The 26,663-nt window shown below is 31.9% G+C and overlaps 1 protein-coding gene across 2 annotated transcripts; it reads left to right on the plus strand.

Annotated features, from left to right (window-relative positions):
• Nucleotides 1-260: 260 nt before the first annotated feature.
• LOC124364830 (macro domain-containing protein RSc0334-like) lies at nucleotides 261-25,884 on the plus strand. Of its 2 annotated transcripts, none has more exons than XM_046820605.1 (9): nucleotides 261-417; nucleotides 5,461-5,548; nucleotides 11,934-12,095; nucleotides 13,499-13,627; nucleotides 15,423-15,539; nucleotides 16,503-16,606; nucleotides 18,004-18,034; nucleotides 19,186-19,259; nucleotides 25,690-25,884. In XM_046820605.1, exons 2-9 carry the CDS (start codon nucleotides 5,521-5,523, stop codon nucleotides 25,774-25,776), a joined length of 732 nt encoding a protein of 243 aa, XP_046676561.1. In that variant the 5' UTR covers nucleotides 261-417; nucleotides 5,461-5,520; the 3' UTR covers nucleotides 25,777-25,884. The 2 variants fall into 2 exon arrangements, with proteins under 2 accessions (XP_046676561.1, XP_046676560.1); XM_046820604.1 differs by having other exon boundaries at nucleotides 268-503.
• Nucleotides 25,885-26,663: the final 779 nt, after the last annotated feature.

Genomic DNA, 26,663 nt, shown 5'->3' on the forward strand with positions numbered 1-26,663 from the left:
GCAACTTGTAAATATGTTGATAACAATTTGTTAAAAAAAGATGTGGAATGAAATTTACAGCGTGAAAATGTAATTACTGATATCAATGAATTAATAGACGACAAAATAAATGTGGCTTCATGGTATGTTTACCAAGCCCAAAGAGGAAACAAATATCTACGATCACCATTCACGGCTAAGTTAGGATCTTAATCTTAATTAATTAACAAAATAGCAGTGTACTCGTACATTGAGGCTTTGTGGGAATTTCCCAAAGCCAGCCTTCATGCAAAAAAAAACTTCAAAGTTACTTCAAGGTCTGTGTTGAGTGTACTTGTCCGTTGATAACCAACAAAATTCCACTCATCAACTGTGTTGTTGACGGGCAAGGCAAATAAATTTGTAAGATATTACTTAATAAAAAGAAGACAGGATTCGGTAATTATAGATTCATTGAGCATCATTTATATTCCATCTTGTTAAGTATGAGTATTGCGTGTTCTTTGCACAATGTCATGGGCAAGGTTAGGTTATTTTTCATCTTTTGGTTTATAAATTAGAAAAACCTTTACAGTGCCAGACGGTTTTTTGAAAACTAGTCAAAGGTGCCAAGGATATTTGTACAGATGTTGCAAAAAATCATTTGTAGCAATTTTAACACAGGCTATTAAAATATGTCAACTTTGTTAATTGTTGGCCAATTTTTGTTTTGTTTTGAGTAAAAATGTATATGTTACTACTCTAAAAATGGCTGTAGTATAATAGGCGTCCAACCCCACTAATTATCGATATTTATGATATTTTATTATACTCTCACTCTGAAAAACCACGATTACCAATTAATCATTTAAAATTAATTTCCTAATATTTTAACTGCTCACGTAATCCATGACCAAACACATAAAATAACTTTCAAAACTAATTAACTGTATTATATTGAATGGCGATTAAGTAATACAAGTAGACGCCATTGTTTAAGGGACTAACAGACCGATAGATGGTGCATAAGTAAACTGTCTGACCACAGAACACTCAAGTGGGTTATCAGGGTAACAAGTTATCAGGAGCAGATGACGCTGAAAAGCATAGATAACAAGAAACTCATTACATAAATATAACCACAACATTACTTATAATTTACATTTACATTTCAACTATTGAAAACAAAACTTTCTGTTATTTTCATCCCCTAAAACCATATATATTTTTGTTCAGGAAGATAGCAACAGGTTAATAATGCGAAAATCGTATTTTGTGATGAATAAAAACTATCTAAGCAATGTGTATGTATAAAATTAACAAACGAAATAGGGTAACATTGACTTAGGCTACTTTTTACTATTTTGAAGGATAAACGTTTGACACCTGTGACCCAAAAGAACATGTGCATCGCCATTCTACTTGTGACCATTTCAGATTGGCAATATTAGTGTTTGTAATAGGTTAATCAATGATAACCTATTATCAAGATACTATTATTTCAGTAACATCTGGGCTGAATGATTTAGCATTTTCATAACGACTTTCTAGTGTTAAGTTACTCGGTAATCAGTAACAACCGAGGTGATTTCAAGCAAGCAATAAGGCTAGGAATGAAAATATTATGGTATGAATTGTTATTACACGATATAAGTAGGTTTAAATTAGGTTCTCATAAATATGTTACTAGTAGTACGGTACCAAAGTTAAAGATAACCTGGCACTGATCGCTAGGGGCATTTCCGATCAGTACTTTCCTGACCTTAGATCACATCCTAGGATTGGCCAACTCCTCCGATGTCATATCGTGTTGGACGATCTGTGATAATGTGAGGAACAGTAATGTCTAACTAAATTACATTATAAACTTTAAAGATTGTATCATAGTAAAGCTATGGTTTTATATGTAAAAAAAACAATTATACACATTTTAGATTATAGAAAATAATACAACTTTATTTATAATAAGTTTGAGCAGCATTGTACTTGCAATTACTTTACAGGGTAAACATATCTGACAGCAAGCAATTAATTTGTTCAAATTGATAATTGATTCTGTTTGAGTTTTGGCACTTATCATATTGCAGCCCTAAAAGTCTTCTTAAAATATAAAAAAATAAAATCAACCCTTTATTTAATTTTCAGGTACAACACTCAAAGAAGTACCTAGACTACTAAAAAAATCTGACACTCAGTGAAACCAAGCACACTAAAAGAACACCTTATTTTACACATATCTAAAAATTTTTATCAAATTATCACCTAAGTGTAAAATATAGTGTTTCTTTTAATTTTTTTTAACTATCAGAATAGTAAATGTTCATCACGGATCAGTCGTATTTTTGTACTATATAACATGTTTATCAGAATTTATTTTTAATGTGGAGTGACATAAAATTTGTGAAAAAATATTAAGTTTAATGTTTTTTTAACATCTGATAAACTGGACGTTGTAGATTTATGCATGTTTATAAAAGCAATTGGCACTGAAAGTGTTCATAATATTGAAAGCAGATTTTGTTTTAATACTCTTGTTATTGCATGGTTTCTTTAAATATTAATTTGGAATACAAATTGTTTAAAAACATGTATTGCTTAAATACTGAATTTCTGACTACCGCTTCAATTTTCAAAATTATTTTTTGATGGATTTAATGGACAGTTTTAAGAGACACGTGTTTTTTTTAATATGACGAAAATGATTGACCACATACAGAAAGAGTGGCTCTCTATTTTTATATATTTTAAATTAAAATTCTCAATGCATTAACCATTTGAACAAGTTTGGTTTTACCAAATCTGCTGGACAAATGACAAAAATTCCTCTAGTTATTGGCTTATCACGTAATGTCGAAATTTTTGAGATGTACATCATGAATGCTTGGCCATTAGTGGCCAGCTGTGACAACAGTTTACTGCACAGGTCTGCAACACTGGTGAAAAATAAAAAGCATCCTTCGGTATTATCAGGCAATAGATCAAATACGGCAACATTTTATGGTACTGCCTGCACGGCTAGTAAATAAATAACGTCTTTATTCAGCAAGCGCTCTTCAAAGTTACAGACTGATTTACAAGACAACTCTTGTCGTAGCATACAGATATATAATCATCATTCAAATCAAAACTAAATAAAATTATATAACAGATTAAAATTCCTGAGAAACTGATCATGAATGTCTCCAAATAATTTAGGATGTTATAATTACACACAACTATAACACTTAACGTAGGCCATATCAAGATATACTTCTTTTCTGACACGTTTGTTTTTGGTATTCTCCACCAATGCAATGCCCGCAGAGGTATTTTGTTAATTGCATTTTGGATGGGTAGAACCCTTAATTTTTTACTTTCTTGGACTCTTATTGAACTGTTGGAATTGCCTTAAACATTTAGAATTTCATGACAGTGATGTTGATTTGCGTAAAGAATAAACTAAAGTCTGGTATTACCCCTACAAGGGTCTTGTGGGGTTGTATTTTTAGAGAGTTTGTGCATAGAAAGGAGGGTTTCTCTTGTTGAAATTTTGTTTTGAACATCAGTTACATAAAGGTTCACAATCATAATGTTTGTGAAACCCAAACTTTATCCGTCCTTTAACCATCAAACTGGTATCTGTCCAACACTTATGATTTTCAAAAGAAATTTAGTAAATTTATAATTGAATATTTGGCATGTTTTGACTTTAAAATTGATACTATTCAACTGGTGTACTTGTGAAAAATTCTTTTATATATTTACGTTTCATGATTTACATAATAGATTTTAAAGATATTAAAATTAAATTTCAATATTTCTTCTGTAGGGCTAAAATCTTTGTCAGTTTGTTAATACTAGAGCACTGACTGCTAAATATTGCAGTATTCATTTTGGCTCATTCTCCCCATGATGCTACTGTTACCTTTAATAGCGAACTTTAAAACAATCATAATTGGCTTTACAGAGTGGAAGGCTGAGAAATGCTGTTTTTAATTTTCAAAAAATAATACCCCATATTGTACAGACTATTATTGAAAACTTTGATTGGCTAAATTAAGCTTTTTCAATTAAATGTTTTAAAATTCCCACCGCTTATGGTAGCAGGGATGAGAATTTGGAATGGGGGAAGGATGATATAGTTTTAAAATTATGCCTGCCAGGTGGTGTATTTTTGGAAGGTTCTAATAAGCATTGTAATCTTAATTGATTCGTTTTTTTATAGCATACATCAGGGGTGCCCAACCTTTTTTACCCAAGGGCCACATTGTAAGGCCTTTGTGGTCAGGCGGGCCAACATCCCAGGGGATTTGGAACCCCAGAAAAAACGTATTGCCCGGGGGTTAGTTCCAGAAATCTTGTGCAAAATATGAGTTTTAAGGTTATTTGGCCCTTGTTTCCTGATTATTGTAATTTCTTATTATTTATTAGTTGTTAGGTAAAGGTTTATAATATATTATGTTTTTAGGTTCTTTTAGTAGAAATAAATATAAACCCAGACTTTTGGATGTTTGCTCTAATTCTGAGGGAACAATAAAAAAGTCACCAATAAATTGAATACATTGATTTTAATTAATCCTACTAGGATACTAGGACATACAAATTACGTGGCGAGTGGTGACCTTGAGTTGGGTAGGGGTTACGTCGCCGCACCACGCTCTGTGCCGTGCTTTACGCGCGCTCTATTCGCCAGCCAGCCACCACCGTAGTCAGTGAAATCTGTCTGCAACTACTTTACTTCTTTCAACACTCCACCAAATGAATACGGCTTGTTCTACGTGATATCGGCTGGACTGCTTGGTTCTCAAAATTTGTATTTATTTAATATTTCAAATGCTTGTAAACTAATTTGGTTGTTTTGGCAACAAGGCGGGCCACATAAAACTGACTCGCGGGCCGGATTCGGCCCGCGGGCCGTAGGTTGGGCAGCCCTGGCATACATCATTAAAGATTATGAAGAGTTAAACTCTGAAGGATATTCAAATTCTAAAAAATCATATCTTGCTTTGTATGAACAATTAACTATGGAAAACTTTTCTTGGATAAATGTAAGTTTTTTTAATGAGATATTCAGTAAAACTCAACTAATGATCAGTCCTAGTAAATAATTCAAAATTAACGAAATTTAATTGTAACTGGAGATTTTAATTTGTATCATTAATTACTTTTGCCATTTCGGTTATTTATACATCTGATTATGTAAATCCAAACCATTTTTAACAGTATCTTAAAGTTTATAAAATGTTCATACCAGTATCCTTTATTTAATTTGTTTAGCTTTATAATATTTTTTTACCATCATATTAACTTTTAAAAACTCTACCCAACAATATTCAATAATTCATATCAAAATTCTGTTGAGAGGCGAGGTTTTCTTTGTATTTCCAACATCTCATTTGACCTAATTTAACATTTTACATGCTTAACAACAAAAATATCTCGATATGACAAATATTATGAGTAACAATATTACCATGTAATATAGTATGTACTAACATTTTATAGATGTGTGTATAATTACAGATTTCAAAGATTACATCTGTTTTGATATCATCTGGATTTACTACTTCTGCAACTTTCAAAATGGCTGATTCCGTCGCTGAAAACCGCAGTAAGTTTCATTGCAGTAAAAGAAAACTCAAGTATTAAGTCGTATGAATACAATTTCCTACCTCATCTCCTATATTGTCATTTTTACAACTTATTTAATTAAGCTGAAACAAAAATTGTATTATCCTGAAAGTTTTATGGTTTAAACTGCCAATCTAATCGATCTCTTTTTTTGTTCCATGTACAAGTTAGACATATCAAATAATAATACAAAATATTTTTAAAACATTGCTAAAACAATAAAACCTTAGGATATTTCAGTTTTGCTGCTGATCGTAAGATGTTAAAACATTTCAGATTTGTATTACATATAACCATTTATATAGTAAAAGGGTTCTGAAGTTTTACAGTGATGGCTCACTCCTAGATTATCGACGAGGATTATGTGTGTATGGGCATATGCCAAATTTTCAATTCCTTAGAGAATCATGCCACAATCTTCCATGTGGAATCATGGCAATTGAAGTATGCGCCAGATGGCCCACACAGGGGGAACTGCAGGTGGAGGATATCCAGTACTATCAGACAAGGTGGAGGATATCCAATACTATCAGGGAAGGTGGAGGATATCCAATAGTATCAGACAAGGTGGAGGATATCCAATAGTATCAGACAAGGTGGAGGATATCCAATAGTATCAGACAAGGTGGAGGATATCCAGTACTATCAGAATAGGTGGAGGATATACAATACTATCAGGGAAGGTGGAGGATATCCAATAGTATCAGACAAGGTGGAGGATATCCAATAGTATCAGGGAAGGTGAAGGATATCCAATAGTACCAGACAAGGTGGAGGATATCCAGTACTATCAGAATAGGTGGAGGATATCCAATAGTATCAGACAAGGTGGAGGATATCCAATAGTATCAGGGAAGGTGAAGGATATCCAATAGTACCAGACAAGGTGGAGGATATCCAGTACTATCAGAATAGGTGGAGGATATACAATACTATCAGGGAAGGTGGAGGATATCCAATAGTATCAGGGAAGGTGAAGGATATCCAATAGTACCAGACAAGGTGGAGGATATCCAGTACTATCAGAATAGGTGGAGGATATACAATACTATCAGACAATGCTTTAAAGGCCCTTGACACCTGCACCTTTGAATCAAAGGTAATACGAAAATGCAAGAATGCACTACTGAAACTAGCAAAGAGGAACAAAGTTGCCCTTGGCTGGATGTCGGGCCATAAAGGCATTTCTGGGAGTGAAACAGCGATGTTCTTGTCATGATAGTCTCTGAAAACCTTTTGATAGAACCAGAGCCAGACTGTGGATTAGTCTTCTCCTACAGTAAAACTCTACTAAATGTCTGGGGAAAAGAGGATTAGATCCGGGACATGGTCTCAGGACTCAAGCAATAAAAAATGTTTTATCTCTCCATATTCAAAAGGATGGTCAAAACTCCTAAATATAACTAAGGAGGAGCATCCATTGGTTGGACAATAAAAATCAGATATTTTTATGTATAAATAAATGTATTTTTATGTATTAAAATGCTAATTCTGAAATGGATAAAATTAAAATCCAGAATGGTTAAAACCACTATGACGTACAAACTATTGGTTTTATTATAACCTCAGGACCTTAAAATAGGTTATATTTCCATGTTTACATATCTGAAATCCCTGTGTGTTCTTAATTGTGAGATAAATTAAGAAACATCATTGAGGCAGACATGAACAGACTAATAAAGAATAACTGTACAGACAAAAGTGTTGCCTTTGCGCATTGTGTTTTGGGAGACTTCAGCAATGACAGAAATATGAGCGCTGGTGTAGCTAAAGTTTTCAAGAGGCACTTCGGTAAACCAGATATTAGTAAGGATTATTTCAGTGATCATTTGGCTTGCCAGGTAACTGAAACCGGAGTGGCTGTATATAGTCTAATCACTAAAGATAATTATTTTCAAAAACCTAATGGTGAAATATATGATTATGCATTTCAACAACTCAAAGAGGACTTCAAGAAAAGAAATTTCAGTCAGCTGATTTGTTTGCCCATGGGATGTGTGCGGGATGGTATTAATCCAGAACATTTTTGTGCTCAAATAGTTGATTTTCAGCGTGTCACCGGAACCTCTGTAACTATTGTAACGTATGACAAAAAGGCCAGAAGAGTGTTAAGGAATGGTTTAACACATGCCGAGTTTGTTCAACATCTGCGACATACCATCTCTGCGCTGCTGCAGAATCATGAAAATCCTGACGTGTCAAACCCAAATATAGTATTAGAGACATCTACATCATTTGTCGATGGTGACTTCTGTGAAGTGTTTAACACAACAAAGTCTACGGACACCAAACGCCTCAACAATGAATCGGTGGCCACTAACTTTTCAGGATGGTCTACTCCTCACAGTGCAATTAAGAAGAAAAATGTTTTCAGTGATTTTCTTTCTAATAGGGAGCATTCAGTATCTTGTTCAAGTGACACTTTAAATAGTTTTAATGTAACCTATAATAATAGAATAAATTTTGAATTAGATCAGACAAAAAACTTGCAAGTATCACAGGCAGAGACAAATGTATAACAGACTTTAAGATTTTCCATCAGAATTCAAGGAGCTTACAACCAAAATTGAACCATTTTGAAATTTTAATTGACCAGATAAATCCTGATATTTTACTGATAACTGAACATTGGTCGAGCGATAACATTCTTGAATGCATCAAATTTAATAATGGGATGTATACATTGGCTAATTCTTTTTCTAGAACCTCAATTAAAGGTGGTGGAGCTGCAATTTTCACAAAACGTTCTGTTTCATTTAAAAAACTTGATATAACTTCATGTGAAGGATTCCTGGAAGCTACAGGAATTATAACTAAAATAAACAATGAGAATTACATAATTATTTGTATATACAGGCCGCCCAATTCTGATATTGATAGTTTTATATGTAAATTATCCAAAATAGTTGACTCACTTGATTCTAGTTCTAATTGTATTCTGATGGGAGATTTTAATATTGATATTTTAGTGCACTCTAACAATAAATTTAAACTAATGACTTTTCTTAATGAATTCAATTTTAGATATCTGATAAACCAACCAACCAGAGTAACTCAGAATACACAGTCAGCTTTGGATAATATAGTAATCAATAAAAAGTTGGGCTTAAAAAAAGTAACTTCAAAAGTCATAATTACAGGATTATCAGATCACTTTGGTATCACACTTAATATTCCTACTAATGATGCAACAGATTATTCCTTAAAGCGAATACCAACAAAAGCTAGGTCTTTCAATGCAGAAAATGTACGCATACAAAATTATTTTCTTCAAAAAGAAAACTGGGATATAGTGACATCAAGTTGTGATGTCAATAAGCAATATTCTAGTTTTGTTGAAATATTAAATTATAATCTTGATATTTGTTGCCCAATAAAAAATAAAAATATTAAGAAACAGATTAAAGATAAAACTCCATGGATAACTAAAGAAATTACGGAGACAAAAAATGTTTTAATTTTCCTCAAATCACTCTGGGTTTGAAATCGTAATAAATTTGGAATTAAGAATCTTTTAAAAATGCAAAAGCAAAAATATGAAAGTCTGCTAAGAAAAACAAAACAAGAATATATGACAAATAAAATTTTGAATTCAAAAAACATAAATGCTGATACATGGAAAATCATAAACAGAGATTTAGGAATAAATACAAAAAATAGAGCTAACATTTCACTAAGATGCAATGCTAATTTGATAACGATCCCAATGTGATTGCCAATCAGTTTAATGAATATTTTAAGGGCATACCTGAACAATTGGCCATTAATTTTAATAATCTGAATTACTCTTTTAAGGGTAAAAGAATTGAAAGCAGCATGTTTCTTCACCCAACCTCTGAAAAAGAGATTCTTAAAATAATAAAGAACTTGAAGAATAGTTTTGCAGTTGGTTGGGACTGCATAGTTACTAATTTATTAAAGAATATTTCAGATTTTATAGCAGGACTTTTATCATCTATAATCAATACAAGTTTTGAATCAGGAATTTTCCCAGACAGTCTAAAAATGTCTAAAATTGTGCCTATTTTTAAAAACAAGGGAAACTGCTCAGAAATTATTAACTATAGACCAGTTGCACTTCTGCCTGTTATTTCTAAAGTTTTTGAGAAAGCTATTTGTAATAGGTTAATTGATTTTTTAGAAGCTAAGAGCATACTTTTTGTAAATCAGCATGGATTCATGAGGGGAAAATCCACTTTGTCAACCATAATCAAAAAAGCTTTTGACTGTGTAAATATAAATATTTTGCTTGATAAATTAGAAAACTACGGAATAAGAGGGACACCTCATGATTTACTGAAATCTTACTTGGTCTGTCGGAAACAGTTTGTCACCATAAAAAATGATCAGGGTGAAGTCACATCTAAAAGATCAGACATTAAGTGGGGTGTACCTCAGGGTTCCGTTCTTGGTCCATTGCTATTTTTAATATACATTAATGACATTGGAAATGTAAGTAATCCTAACCAGACAATTTTATATGCAGATGACACATCTATACTATATAAACACAAAAATTTGGAGGATTTAGAAATCATAGCAAATATACAAATTAATAATATAGTGCAATACTTTAATGAAAACTTTTTAACAGTAAATGCAAATAAATCAACAGCTCTCAATTTTACTTCAAATAAAAAATCTTCCTTTGAAATTCAAATAGCAGTTGACAATTTAGTAATACCAATGTATGATTCTACAAAATTTCTCGGATTGATTATCGACAAAAATTTAAATTGGAATGACCATATAACTACTCTCTGTTTCAAGTTATCTAAAGCAATATTTATGATGAGAAAACTGTCTGAATTTTGCAACGAAAAAGCTCTTAAAATGGTATATTATGCATTTTTTTACTCTCAGTTGGTTTATGGTATTGAAATATGGGGAAATACGTTTAAGAAGAACATTAATAAAATTTTATTAATACAAAAAAAAGCAGTACGTTATATTTCTGGTATTGGCTATAAGGATTCATGTAAACAAAAATTTCAAGAACTTCATATTATGACGGTCCCTTGTTTAGTTGTGTATAAACTGTTGCTTTATATGGCTACGTCAAACAACCTAACATATAAAAACATCCACCAATATAACACAAGAGGCGCAAACAATATTGTAACCAAAAAACTGATTTCCAAACAATATTCATTAGCAACATTATCTCTTGGAACAAAATTATGGAACACACTGCCAAATGGGTTAAGATCACTGCCATTTGGTATTTTCAAAAGACAAATTGGATTTTACCTTTTGGAACACCCACTTTATGAAGTGGATGAGTTTTTTGGGATTAGTCATAAATTGGATAATTGTTGTTGATCTTGGGAAATTCTTTTATCTGTGTTGTAATTAGTTTTTAATTGATTTATTTATTTAATATGTCACTTCTTTTAAAGATCTGGACGAACTGGAGGATTGCATTGCTTTTAAAATTAAAATGTACAATATTGTGTTTTTCAATATGACAATGTATGTAATCTTTACCAGTAATAAATGAGTATCATTGAGTATCATTAATTTACATTTTTAATTATTTTAAGTAGGCATACAAAACAGTTAAAGACGTTATCACTTCTTAGAAAAATGTTTATATAAAAAAAACAAACCATTTCTTTTTACGATACTTTTTATGTTTATTTACAAAGAAAACAGTTCATTGACGTAAGTACAGTTTTATTGAATTTGAAAATTTGTGAATCCATGACATGAACGGGCATCTTGACAGACGAAAATGAAGAAACAATGCCAGTCAATAACTGTTGCTGTATAAACATTCTAATGTTTGTGTTACTAACAACACAATAGACTTTAATTTAGGTAATATGTTATTACAACATAAAATTTGTGGTTGTGTGTAATACGCTAACTTTACAAACATTAATTCCTTAAAATTGTGTGATCCTCACTAAAAATAATAAATTCCTTGTGTCATTTATCTATAATCCTTAAAATGAAATATTTCTGTTACAATGGAGGTAGATAAACAGGCAAACGAGAAATATACAGTAATGTCCCTTATTTATATATTTTATTTTGTAAAAGAATATACTTTACATTCATATGAGGATTGTGTAGCAAAAGTTTTACAGATAGATAACAGATTTTTAGCATTTGATGATACCTTCTTATGTAATAATAATCTTATGATATTCATCAGTTACTATTAATAGCTATTATGCTGGTCTGCAGCTATAGAATTATCAGCTGTTAAAAGATATAGAATTCCTATCTGTCAGGAATTCATAAATATATACTGTAATGTATGTATACTGTTATACATGGTTTATGACTTTATACATATTGCATGTTTTTCTTTTTCATTGAACAGTCATCTTGTAATGGATACGTTTTGTATGTTTCAGAAATGTACGTAGAAATGCCTGTTGGGGAGAAACGAGCCCAATACAAGTGTGGAAACAATTTTGTCACCTTAGACAAAGTAGAAACTTGGGCTTCTAAGTCTCAAAATTTAGAAGATTCGGTTAAAGTTGATAGTAACAAGTTAAAAAAATATACAGAAGCAGGTTAGTCAGTGCATAGATTTTTAGGAATGTTTTGATACCAGTATTGTAGAAGTGATTAAATAACTTTATTTACGTATAACTGTTTAACTATTCATGAAAACTGAATTGTGTATGGAATTAAATTGAACAGATAGACTAATTAAAAAGAAACAAAAAAAGCTGTATGGGTGGTCCAGTAAATGCGCCATGAGAGTAGTGAGGCAAACTGGCACAGAACAGCATGAGGTGACCGTTACAGCTGTAGTTTAATGGTCAAAAGAAGGGATATTCTATCTTTAATCCTAAATACAGCTTGCGTTTTTATGTCATGTACATGGTCACCGTTTCATTGTTCATGCTGTACATATGTTCATGTTTTAGATTATATTATCATGATTATAATAATAGTCAGACTGGACTTTATATCTTATAGTGTAAATAGATTCCTTATGTCTCAGCAAAATTTCTGATAGTAGTCTGCTGAGATATAAGATTACTCGTGTTAAAATTGATTTTATTTTACAATATATTTAGCAAATATCTACTGTTGGCGCCACCAAAATTAGACGGATGGGTAGAACTGTACCGTTTCCAGATAGTGCAGACGTGTTGAAATAGAACAATCCCTACATTGCATCCGTTTTAGAGCTTGAAGTCATTCAGTTTCTCCTGAGATTCTGATGAAACCTTACAAGTTACAAAGCTGAAAATCATATTATTGGCTTTAGGAAAGACTGAAGATGATAATGGCATATCTTTTTAAAAAATTTAAATAAAGAAATTTAGTTTTGAAATGCTAAATATCTAAAATACAAATTTGATTAATTATTTCAATAAACCAGTATCACATATTTAGTTTACCTACTTAATCACTTTATTCATACTCTTTAATCGTTTCCACCACTGTTTTTTTCATTTCCATGTAAACTACCAGCTTAATCCATTTTTAGTACGAAACTACTCTCATTTAATTAGAAATAACTAGTCAGGTGATAGAATACGACTGGCAGGGTGGTGTGTGCACCTGCAGCGTCTAGGCAACAATGTGCACACAGTGATACCAACTTGTGCCTGAGAGCAAGCGATTCACCAGTTCCATACCTGGCTTTCCAGTTCTTTAATGCAACCTGGAAGGGAATTCCAAGCTCTGCATGTGTTAACAATGAAGGATTTATTAAATATTGTTGTTCTATAACATGGAATCCGCAGCATAGATGATCCAGTGCGGATATTTCTCGCATTTCTATTGTTACAAACAAACTTGAAATCGTTTACAAATAAATTTGAAATTATTGACAGAACACGTCAATAATTGATCACACACGTCCGAAGTTGGTGATAACAAGATGAAACTAGAGATTTAAACTTTTTACATTATAAAGGATGTGCATCAAAGTTTAAAAAATGTTCAAACATATTTATAGGTTTTGGGCCGTTCAGTTCCAACCCATCACTGAACCAGTCGGTGTCTATGTGGGCTGGAGATATTACTACTTTGGAGATTGATGCTATCGTCAACGCAGCCAATGAATCACTCATGGGTGGAGGAGGAGGTAATAGACAACTCATTGTGCTCAGATAGAATTAGAATATTTTTATTAGTTAAGTCGATACAGTGTAATCCAAATTTTAGGAATTCATATTGATAATAATCTTTCATGGAGACCTCACATTGATTTTCTGTTTACTAAATTGTCTAGAATTTTTTTTTTTTTGAGATGTTATCTTGCTGCATAAGTGAAAATTATGTTCGGACTGCATATTTTGGCTACTTTCAGTTAATTGTGATATATGGATTAATACTGTGGGAAAATAGTGCTAGTGTTCAGGAAATACTGGTGCTTCAAAAGAAAGCTGTTAGACTTGTTGATAAAGCTGAATATCTCGATCACTGTAAACCTGTTTTCATTGACCAAGTAATTCTTACAATTGTTAATTTATATTTGTTTGATTTATCTGTTTACATTGTAAATAATGAGGACTTAATAAATTATACACAAACACATAATTACAACACAAGAAACAGAAATAACATTTTAATTGACTATTGTCGACTGAGTAAATCTTTGAAAAATCATGTTGTAATTGACTTAAAAGTGTATAACAAATTGAAACATCTGATTGAAAAATACTCTCTTAAAATGTATAAAAATAAACTTTATCAATGGCTGTTACAAAACCCTTTCTATAATATTCTTTTTTTTCTATTAACAATGTTTTTTCTAGACTTTTAATGATTGTTTCAAGATAAATTAATGATATAACCAGTGTTATTCTCAACTGGACAGTTAATGTTGTATTATTACATATTACGTATTATTACGTACATAATATTTTAGTTTTATACTTTTTCAATATTATTTAGAAACAATGCTATTTAGTTATAACTGAACTTTGACTGTCAATGCATGTAACATGTTTTATGACAAATCAACGAATTTATCATTATTATTATAATAAAACAATAGCATTTTACAATCGGGCAATGGAGCACACATTTGATTTTTTTGTCCCATTTTGATAATATACAATTTTTATTTATTTTACACAATATCATATATGTCAAATTATCTTGTAGTAAAATGATGTTGGTAGTTTCAGTTTTACACAATTAAACTGAGAAAGGAGCTAGTGTTATGAGTTTTCAAAGGAACCTTGGTTCGTTACTTTCTTCAGTCCTGACTCAGCCTCGACGACCTTGTTGAGGTAATCCTGTTTTCCAAAAACGGACATCTGAACAAAAATTCAAATCATAATCAAATATGTAATCATGTTTATTACCGTAAGACTTCTACAAGTATTGACAATGTATATTTGCCGTAAGATGGTCAAGTCCAAAGTACTAACAAGTAGTAACAATGTACTATTCTACAAACTACATAAAATAAAAATCATAAAGAGGTCCAACAGTAGCATTTACAGCTACTGTAATTTACAGTAGTCTAATTAATGGATATAAACTTAATGAAATTTTGAAAAGTAATTTTTCTACATGAATATTCCATTTAATAGTTTTGTCTATCACTAAACGCAAAAATTTAATACTATCCTTATTTTCAGTTATTTTATTAAAAATGTATATATATTGTGAGGGAATTATAGCTCAGTTAAACATTTCTAAATATCTCTATAAATTAATACGTTATTGATAATAATTCCTCAACTGTAAAAATGATACCATATTTTTCTTCCAGTTTTTTCCTTGTTTGAGATGACTATGTAGTTTTCACATAATTCTCTTGAAATTTAAACATGTTTGCAAAGTAATTTTTTTAATGCTTTATTCTTCTACTCGTCCATATGATGCACCAATAGTTCAAGTGTGCTAAAGTGATGGTTTGCGGACAGTGGACGGAGCAATACACCGGGCGGCAGGACCGCAGCTGAAGGCAGAGTGCGCTACGCTCCACGGCTGTCCCACCGGCCAGGCCAAGATAACAGGCGGATACAAACTACCTGCTAAATGTAAGCAAATATTGCATTTAAAAATGTTTCAAGATTCATTTATAAGTATACAACCGTTTGTAAATAAATTTTCAGATTACAAGTATCTTCTGTGTTAAGATTGATCAGGAATATTTGTAAATTAAATTTATTTAACATATTAATTTTAAGAAAATAGTTTCCAATACGTTTCACTCATTTATATATGGTGTTATGAGCTCTCATTTTCTACAGGAAAATTGTCATTGTCAATTGTCATCATCAACCATGCATTACAATATTTAAAAACTTACATATCTACATTATTTACTGTTTTATGATGTAGGTGTCAAAATGTTTGTTAGTAAATAAGACAACTTTTATAATTTAAAAAAAATTGTCATAATGTTATTAGTTTTTATGTTGTCAAGCTTTAAAAATTTCAACCGTCCTCCCAACTTTAAATGTGATATGGTAATACAATTTTTCTCCTGATTTGAGACTGCAAGAACAATAATTGTGTCAAATTTGAGTTCTTTTATATCTTTACTAACTTTTGAAATGAAACTAAAATCTAAAACACACATACGGACAGACAAATGGTGAATTAAACCCATATTTATGTTACAGTTTTTAGTGTCTTGTAATGAAGAAACATTTTCATAATTTGAGCGTACAATTTGTAAACTATCTGTACATAAATAGGTCAAGGGTATATACACAACTAATTATTATAAGGTTAAAATATTTGGTTTTTTCTTATTTTCAAGTCTGAAAAAAAGTAAGAACTTGTGAGCTAACTTAAACCTAGGATAAATTTGCTAACAGTATGAAAACAGCTGTTGTTATCTATAAAAATAAATCTGAACCTCTGTCCAGCTCCTTACCCTCCATGCTTGTTGATTGATTTCACAAGTTAAATATAGATCTTATCTATAATAAATAGAGATAAGTTATCTTTTTGGTATTATATAATTCAAAATTATTGTTGCTATCTCATTGCAGATATTATTCACACTGTGGGACCCCGAGGTGAAAAACCAGACCTGCTTCAAAGTTGTTACCAGAACTGTCTAGAAATCCTTCGTAAAGAAAATCTCCGTTCAATTGTAAGTTTTAGTCTTTTTCATCCAGTGCTCATTAGTCACATAATTTAAAAATAATGGGAAACATACTATTTGATTCTTCATTATAAACCTACCAATGACGTATAATTACTCTTACTGCAAATTAATGAGTAAGGTGAATGAAACGTAATACTTGCTTATTTCTCTGATTTTGAAAGCGATTACTTCGTATCCAGTGAGTAAAAATGAAAGTGCTACCAAAGAATAGTACTAGCTTAACATATCCTGGACTCTAGTATTTGCTCCAGGAGCATGTTCATGAGCTTCAGCATTTCACTAATAATCAACTTTCACGATTGGAAGAAAAATGTGTCAATTTTCAACTGCTGAGTTTCTGCTTGAAAGTTATAAGAAACGATAAGAAGCTTTAACACAAATTGTTTTACATGCTGTAACCAATCCAGGATTTCAAGTTGGAGGCTTTGAAGATGGAGTCTAGGATTTTTTGGAAGCTATTATACTGGGAAATTATTACTTTTAATGAATTTCAATCACCGGGTATTCTGTTAAACAGGATTTTTTTCTTTTCCTTAACACTGTCAGGACCTCCAGCTTCATTACGATTATGTTACCGTACACCTTGAGGCAGTCAGGAGTCCACAAAAGTAAAGTTATTACTACAGTGTAATTGATGATAAAGAAGTAACTACTACCATCTGTTCCATAAAGCCTGTAGTAGTAATTACCAAGTGATAGAAGTTGTTTATTCACTTCACTCATTGGATTGCTTGGTTTATAAGTTATAATTTACTTTACCAAATATTAATATGATATGTCATTATTAAGTGTACCAATAATGCGAGAATTTTCATTAGGACCCAACTATGAGAGTTATTCAGTGTATCCTTACTAAGATAATGAGTCAGTCACCCGGCCATTGTTATTTGCCTTTATTTCAAGGATACATAAAAATATAGGAAAAGAACTTATGAAAATATATAATACTAATAGTGATGTAATATCACTGAAACCACTTTCAATAAATCACCCAATGTTCACAAATAAGGTGGTAATTGTATTGTAATTAAAATTGATACAGAAAATCTGAGCAAAATATGTTGGTCTAACTCAGAATGCATTTTGAAAATAATGAATACATGATTTAATGGTGAATATTTATTACCAACAATTAACCCAATTCTACAATATTGTATAACTTCAATGTGTTATAGAGATTATAACATCATTTATGTACATAAACTACACTATAATTTAGTACAAATCAGAAACAATTTTACTAAAATTGGAGGGGTGTAAAATTGTTGTAGAGTTTTATTTAGAATTTATTTGTATGCTGACAAAATAATATCTTTATTTATTTTGATAAAACAGATACTTTATTTACTACAATTTTACTTACTGGTTTCATTTTCTTACAGGCATTCCCTTGTATTTCAACTGGAATATATGGTGAGTGAAATTAAACATTTTTAACCTAAAAACTGGCAATTTAATAACATCCACTACAGGCCATTTTTTAAAGTTTTGTAATGGTATTTTATGATAACCATTTAAAGAATTAAATAATTGTAGTAGGTCATTTTAGTCCATCTTTAGTGACAGGGATCTTGCTAAGAAATTATGTAAAAAATATGCTTGAGCACCGAGAGTCTTGTTCCGAGACGATACGTAACTGCGCGAAAAGTGCCAGAGTCTCGGAACGAGACGATTTCTAATTCATTACAATACCTCTATTACTTATCCCATACTGGCTGAAATCATACCAAAGGCCAATACATGAACTGAACTAACCTTTCCTGCTGTTATTTCTACCTTGTAGTGCTGTTAAATGATGTAAACAACTAAAACTACAACGCTTTCTCAGTTGGATTGCAGTGTCACGTCGTGACGGGTAGCGGAGCATTTGTTATGTTTTATAATTGTGCGTTTGTTTTCATTTAAAATGTTTTTAAGTTATATTAGTTATTAAAATTAATACAAATGTAATGAAAGTCATATAAGAAATCTTTTAGAAGATGTTTGTGCTGGTCATACGTCCGAGTGTCCATGAAGATAGTATGTAGAGTTTATTTGAAAATTGCCTGTGTAAGGTTGTTTTTATGTCGTGTTTTGTTTTAGTAAGTAATGTTTTATAACACATGATTTTGCATTGTTTTTAAATGGTCTTTATTATTAAAGTATTGAAATTTCAAATAACTTTTCATATAGTAGTTATTTTACCTCGAACTTTATTTTTATTTTGTTTCCGTAGAAAAGTCACTGTCTAAAGTGATTTTTAATTTTTTTAATTAATCGAAAATCTTATTGCTACTTATTTTCTTATGCACAATTCAATTCCTTTCAAAATATTACAAAAAGGAACTTGTTATGATGAAAAGCCATTGTTAATGCAATATGTAGATTTTTTTCCATATTACAGAAAATAGATTCATTTGTAAAATCTTTAGTATTAATATTAATTAGTCTAAAAGGACAGTTTTTGTACAATAACTATAACTATCTTTAAGGAAAAACATAACAGATGTCTGTACTGAAAAGTTTTTTTTGCAATAAATTATTTGATTTGGTTGAAAGTTTTAATGTAGAGTTGACATTTTTAGGTTACCCTCAAGAAAATGCAGCCAAAGTAGCACTCACAACGGTCAGGAAGTTCATGGATCAACATCCGGACTCTGTAAGTAATCACAGTTGGTGCTCTTATAGGGTAGTTGCCAGTTATTATGAGGGTTATTCCAAAAGTAACTGCTGTTTGGTTGTTAAAAAAACACCCAATCAGAGAAACTTTGTATATACATTTCAAAACTAAATATTTCCTTTATTTTTCTACATAATCACCATCAAAATTTAAGCACCTATCATATCTTTTGACCAACTTATCTTTCTTAAAAAAATTCTGCCACCTGCGCCTTTAGACAGCCCGTGACAGCACCTTTGAGTTCATCGCTGTCATAAAATAATAAAATCTATTACATTGATTTTTAATAGGTGTTCAAGTTGCAGCAGAGCTAAGTACTTTTTTTAATCAAACGTAGTAAAATAAAATTACCCTGTTACCAACAGTACAAATTAAGTTAATATTAAATTAATTAAATAGTTATTTGGTCTTTTGATCACTTGTTTATTTGCTTTTGAACACATTTGAAGAAAAAACTAATATATAAAATAATTGCCACTGTCTGGAAAGCTAGAGAACCGGTTTGATATCTCAGTAGTGTAAGATATCAAACACGGCTCAGGTTAGCTGGCAGCATGAGCCAGCACAACATGGCAGAGGAAGGCCAGCAATGTTTATTGCATTGAACCTTGCTGTGTTAAATTATTATATGGGTTTTGGTTTGTCACTAAACAATTCTTAAGTTTTTAATTTAATTTTTTCCTTAATCAACCCATTTAAGGCGGACAGCCATAATAGGCACCTATCAACTGTTTTTTTTTTTTTTTTTTTATTATTATTAATCCAAATGCCTTACAATTCGAGCTCTTTGTAGAAAAACATACAAGCTTCATAAATCATAATAAAATTGACGTTTTTCAGCTTACAAGATTTTTTACCCCTCTGTAATTGTTAATCACTCAGTTGTCAGTATTTTCCAGGATGAACAGAAAAAACTTATTGGTTAGTATATCTTTTGGTGCTCCTAAAAAAAATCTAAGTACTACAGCGATAGATTCTTGTAATTTAGAAACTATTATTTGTGTGATTAGTAAATATTTCAAAGAAAATATTGTAACTAGTGGTTTATTTTATTGTTACTTTTCAATTTTTGTATCATAACTTTTATTGCATTCAAATTAAGTTACAAAAATATATTTTGGAACCATGAATATTTTCTTAAACTTATGATAGATTAGACATACTGTCAACCTTCACATAAACAGTAGTTACTTTATTTCTATAAAAGTTAGGAAGATACAGGCATATCTTTAGTTTATAATTATGTGTGTAACAATTCTACAAAGCAAATCAAATCACATTTATTTCCACAAAATACTGAAAACAGAAGTAAATACTTTATATTGAAAAAGAAAACAAATGTAGTATTTGGATATATAATGGTAATAAAATATACAAAAATATTCAAGTAATACAATTCAAAATAATTAACATTAAATAATTTAACGCTAAATGATATTAAAAGGCTTATATCACAAAGAAATAAATCAGTATATTGAAATAAAGGGAGAAATAAAAAAAAAAAATATATATATATATATATATATATATAAATAAATATATATAAACAATAAAAGAAAAAGACTTCACATAAATCCTTTAATATTTCGACTAATATTGTTGTTTTCAAAAAGGATACAAAAAGTGAATAGGATACAATATTAGTCGAAATATTAAAGGATTTATGTGAAGTCTTTTTCTTTTATTGTTTAAAGAAGCCTCTGTGCATATATTTTCTGCATACGGTATATATATAATATATACACATATACAAACATACCTAGTGAAAACAGCATTTAATTTGCTACATAATTTCTGTATAATTTAAAGTAATTTGGGAAAAGAGCCTTAATGGCTTGTGTAGACTCAAAAACAATGTTCAATATGTATTATATAACAGATCATACTTTTAAAATGTCTTACTACTCCCACTATTATTGTATCTTTTTAATTTATTATCAGGTTTAAAAGCACATTTTGCTTAAAACCCCATGTAATAATTAAGAAGATGTGATATGCAATTATTTCCAGTGAAAAATAAATGTATTTTGATTTTGTTAAACCTGTGTTCTGAGGCTGAAAATGGCTTGGCCTTAGCACAAACAACACATCAAAACATGGAATTTTGGGCACAAAACCCCCAAAAAAGGTATCAGCATTAAAATGGTTACCCCTTTCAGTGCAGACTTTTTTGAATTGTAGTAAAAAGATATATTACCCAAAAATACTGTCCCTTTTTAGCAATTTGCGTACAGTGATTAAATAATATCATAACTTTATTTGCCAATTTTTTTATCATTCTTTTTTTTAGTTTTGTGCAAAAGTATGTACGGTATATTAAAATTGTATATATTTTAAACATTTTAAAATAAATAAAAGTTTTATCTGGAATTTTTTGTTTATAAATGTTTAGAAATAATGCCCAAAGAAGTACCAAAAAACTCATACTAAATAAAACTGAGTCATACTAAAAACACTTTATTTTCAGCGTATTTGCCAATTTGTTAAATTGACGCAGATAACGATTGTCGATTGTTGTCATTGCTTCTGATTGATGAGGTGTGTTTGTGTAGTATGTAACACATTTTACAGGAAGAAAATTCATTTTTAATGTGAATTAAAATAAAATACTCGTAAAAAATATAAATCTTTAGTTTTCAGTATATTTTTTTGCCAAAACGCCCAGGAACTGGACATTGACACTTTATACATTACCGTTTACCCGAACGTGGGCACTAAAGAGGTTAGTAAAACAGTATTGAAGTGTTCTAACTTCGACATCTAGCAGATTTCTGGACACATGGAATACACCTTATCAAGGGTTGACTTGGGACTGTCACATAGACCACGTATGCTCAAAACTATCCTCAGGAATCTATGTTTTGAGAAAACTATCCGTATATTGCCCGACCCAGATATTGATGACGCCATACTATGGAGTAATCTACCCACACCTATCCTACAGATTAATTTTTTGGGGGGATTGTGTAAAAGCAAATCCTCAAGAATTCTTAAAAAAAAAACGCAATCTGAATAATTACCAAACTGTGCAGTGAAGAGTCGTGTAGACAAGCTTTCAGAGACCTAAAACTGTTGACATTTTCTGCCCCTATATTTTAGAGACCTGTATTTTTATAAATCTAAATGAAATGCCATAAGAGGTAATGACACACACTCTTACATAACTAGACGAATTTAAACTCTTAGTAAATTAAATCGAAAAATGCAACTGGCTTTGATGACATTTCTACAAAACTGAAAAAACCTGCATTGAGCCACTAATATGCCCACTAACAGATATACAAGGGCTGTTTTTTAAGTAAGGGCCGTTTTTTTTTTTTCTTAAATAAACAACAATTATTTTTTTCTAAATACATTTATTTTCAGAATCTACATACTTTTTTTATTTTTCTACATAGTTGCCTTGTTTGTTAAGGCACTTATCATATCTTAAAACTAAGTTTTGAAATCCCTCTTCAAAGAAATTTGCCGCCTACTCTGACAACCAGGAGTTCACGGCCGTCTTAACTTCTTCGTCGTCATTGTAGCGCTTCCCGCCAAGATGATTTTTCAAGTACCGAAAAAGGTGGAAATCGCTCGGAGCAAGGTCGGGGCTGTACGGCGGATGATTCAAAACTTCCCAGCCAAAAGAGTCGATCATTTCCTGTGTCCGAGCAGCGCTGTGAGGCCTTGCATTGTCGTGGACGAGCAGAATTCCCTTTGTCAGCATGCCGCGTCTTTTGTTCTGAATGGCGCGTCGGAGACTGGCCAGGGTTGCGCAGTAGGCTTCTGAGTTAATCGTCATTCCTCGCGGCATAAAGTCCACTAGCAAAACACCGTGCCTGTCCCAGAACACAGTTGCCATAACTTTGTGCCGCGACAGCGTTTGCTTGGCTTTGACTTTGACTGGAGATGTTGTGTGCCGCCATTCCATGGACTGTTGCTTTGATTCAGGAGTGATATGGGATACCCATGTTTCATCTCCTGTGACAATTCGACTCAACATGTCGTCTCCTTCCTCGTTGTAGCGGGTCAAGAAAGTCAAAGAACTGCTTAATCTCGTTTTTTTGTGATCCTCAATGAGGAGTTTGGGTACCCATCTTGAGCACAATTTTTAAAGTTTAGGTTTTCTGACACAATTTTATACAGTTCTGACCTGGACACTTGAGGAAATTCCATAGAGAGAGTGGTTATTGTGAACCGTCGGTCCTCATGAATTTTTGCGTCAACTGCAGTAACCAAATCTCCCGTGATTACAGATGGCCGGCCTGAGCGATCTTCATCGTGGACATTTTCGCGGCCATCTTTAAATTCTCGGACCCATTTCCGCACTTTACCTTCACTCATTGCCTTGGCACCATACACCTCACAAAGCTGACGGTGAATGTCAGCAGCCAACATGTTTCTTGCAGTCAAAAATCGTATCATTGACCGAATCTTACACGCGGCGGGTGATTCGATAATCTTAAACATTTTAAAGATCCACAGTAATGCATACAGGTTAGCTACAGAGCTGCAACTGACATGAAGTTGTTCGCTAGGAATGCCGGGAGTAGGGGCGCACGCTCGTTACGGCAGGAACGCGAACTACTACCGTGTACGGGAGAACGGCCCTTACTTAAAAAACAGCCCTCGTAATCAATAAATCATGTGCACAAGGTATTTTTCCATCAAAATTAAAATCAGCAAAAGTCTATCCAAAGTTCAAAAAAGGAGACCAAACTCAACACAGTAACTATCCGCCAATCTCCTTGCTCCCAGTAGTATCCAAAATTATTGAGAAAATTGTACTGTTGCGTCTTCTAAACCATTTCAATAAAAACAATCTGCTACCAAGCAATCAACATGGTTTTGTTGAGGGTAAATCTACGATAACAGCCCTGGCAAGCATTGCTGAATATCTAATGTCAGCTTTAGACGTAGGAGATACAACAACTGCAATATTCCTGGACTTCACTAAGGCTTTTGAATGTTTGAGTCATGACTTGCTTCTCAAAAAACTAGAAGACCAAGGGATCAGAGGAACTTCAGCAGATTGGTTCAGGAGTTACTTAACAGGCAGAACTCAAGCAGTCGAAATAAAAACTTCAAATAATGGAGTAACAAAAAGAACTGTTTCCAAAGCATTGCCAGTTGACAGAGGCATCCCACAAGGATCAGTACTGGGCCCTATTCTCTATATCATCTTTGTCAGTGATTTCCCTGAATATATCACAAACTACTGCTCTATGCTAATGTACGCTGATGATACAGTCCTCCTACTAAAAAATACACACCCATCACAATTGGAAATAGAGTCCTATATAGCAATAAATCTGGCATTAGAGTATTGTCAAGCAAATGACCTAGTACTAAACAATACCAAGACCCAGCAACTGGTATTAGGAAGAAGAAAAGATGAATTACTGGAACTGCCGGAGGCCGAAAGGGTAGATAATGTGAATTACCTTGGAGTAGTCATAGATGAAACTCTCTCCTGGAACGACCAGGTTGACCAATTATGTGGAAAACTTAGCTCAGCATTGTATGTACTAAGAAGACTAAAACAAATTGCCAGTGCGGAAGTTGTAAGATGTGCTTACTTTGCTCTGTTTGAAAGCCACCTCAAATACGGGATAAATGTATGGGGAAGCTCCTCCCCATATTAACATGCAAAGGGTACTCGTGCTACAGAAAAAAGTAGTCCGTATACTAACAGGATTAGGACCCCAGGAATCCTGTAGAGATGCTTTTAAACAGGAATTAATACAAATTTTATATTTTGTATACCTATGTAATGACACCATTCTAATCTCAAAGATTATGAATAAAGCACATTGTCTATTGTCTATTGTCTAGAGGCAGGATCAACTACTGAACTGAGGCACACAGGACGGTACTGTTTGAACGTTTGCCTTCCTATGCAGGATTTCTCTTTCTCAACAGATTACCAAATTCACTGAAAAATGCCCCAATGCCGAAGGCATTTAAAGTTCCTCTGAAATCAACTTTAGTCGCAAACGCTTTTTACAACATGGACGAGGTAATGGCATTGAATTGGGAGACCCTCGATTGGCAGACTGACTAGGGATTAGAGTGGGACAATTCGAATGAGCGGGAGAGTGTGACGGCAAACAATGTATGTATGAAAGAGACTTTTGTGGTAAAATGAATGGAAAATATTAACTTTCTTCATTAAACAATTCCGATACATTTCTTGTAAAAATGTTTTATGGAATAAATTACTTATTAGTATTATTACATTGTGTTTAAGATTTTTTGCTACACATGTCCATATATTCGCTTAATGTCTATATCGTTACTGTAATCTTGTAAATCAATTATTGTCAGTAATAATGTTTAATAAACAAATCTACTAGAACAGTATATGCTGATGTAGTGGTCTCTAAAAACTAAAAACGTATAAAGAAACATACATTTCTTATTTCAGATTGAACGTGTGATATTCTGCCTGTTTTTGAAGGAGGATATTGAGATCTACAGCCACCTCATGCAGGTTGCTTTCCCGGCCCAGTAGACTCTCGCCGAGTACCTTTGTGCATCGCTGGACAGATGATTAGGAATATAAATTGTGATCATCTCCTATTATAATAAATAATATTAAGTTTTGTATTTTGTTCATTCACTTATCTGTTGTTTTTTTCCACCCAATGTTCTTAATTTTAACGTTTCCATAATGTTTTAGAACATAATCAAGTGGTCCACTCAATATTCTTAATTTTAACGTTTCCATAATGTTTTAGAATATAATCAAGTGGTGTTGTAGAAGAGTAACGTTTTTAAAAACAAACACAATCTCAAGGAGTAGGAAACAAAGATACAGATTTTGAAATGTATTTACTACAAATTAAAATCATTCAGTAAACATTTTAAAATTTAAGTATTTTATAAATTCATTAAAGCTTGTTTGTTATATGAAATTTCTAAAAATGAGGAAATATAAGTTATTACACAGTGAAACATTACATATATGTCTTGACATTCATGTGTTGTCCTTCCTCATCTTTTACAGGTGTCTGTTTGTGGGTAGGCAAACATAATTGAAATACAGATCCCATTATTGACTGATTTTACTTGGAAGATCTGTCATTTACTTGTAAGGAGTAAAACATAACTGCACTAGATATTTGCTAGTAAATAAATAAAGAGACTAGACTTTGGTTATCACCAAATCATCAAATTCTTCTTAACTTTTGCTAGAAATAGCTTATGCATAGAGGTGTTTTCTTAGTTTCATTGTGTTTCTATTGAATAGACCTTTAATATGACATGTCACAATGGGGTTGCAATTTGAAAATTTAAAGTTACCCCCTTCTACCCCCTTTGAAAAGGGGGGATTACATTTTTTTGCCCTCAATAAAATCCTAAAATGTAATTTAATAAGTACAGTGAAGGTTGTATATT

Source organism: Homalodisca vitripennis, chromosome 6, assembly GCF_021130785.1.
Source record: "Homalodisca vitripennis isolate AUS2020 chromosome 6, UT_GWSS_2.1, whole genome shotgun sequence".
In the NCBI taxonomy this organism is placed as follows: Eukaryota; Metazoa; Arthropoda; class Insecta; order Hemiptera; family Cicadellidae; genus Homalodisca; species Homalodisca vitripennis.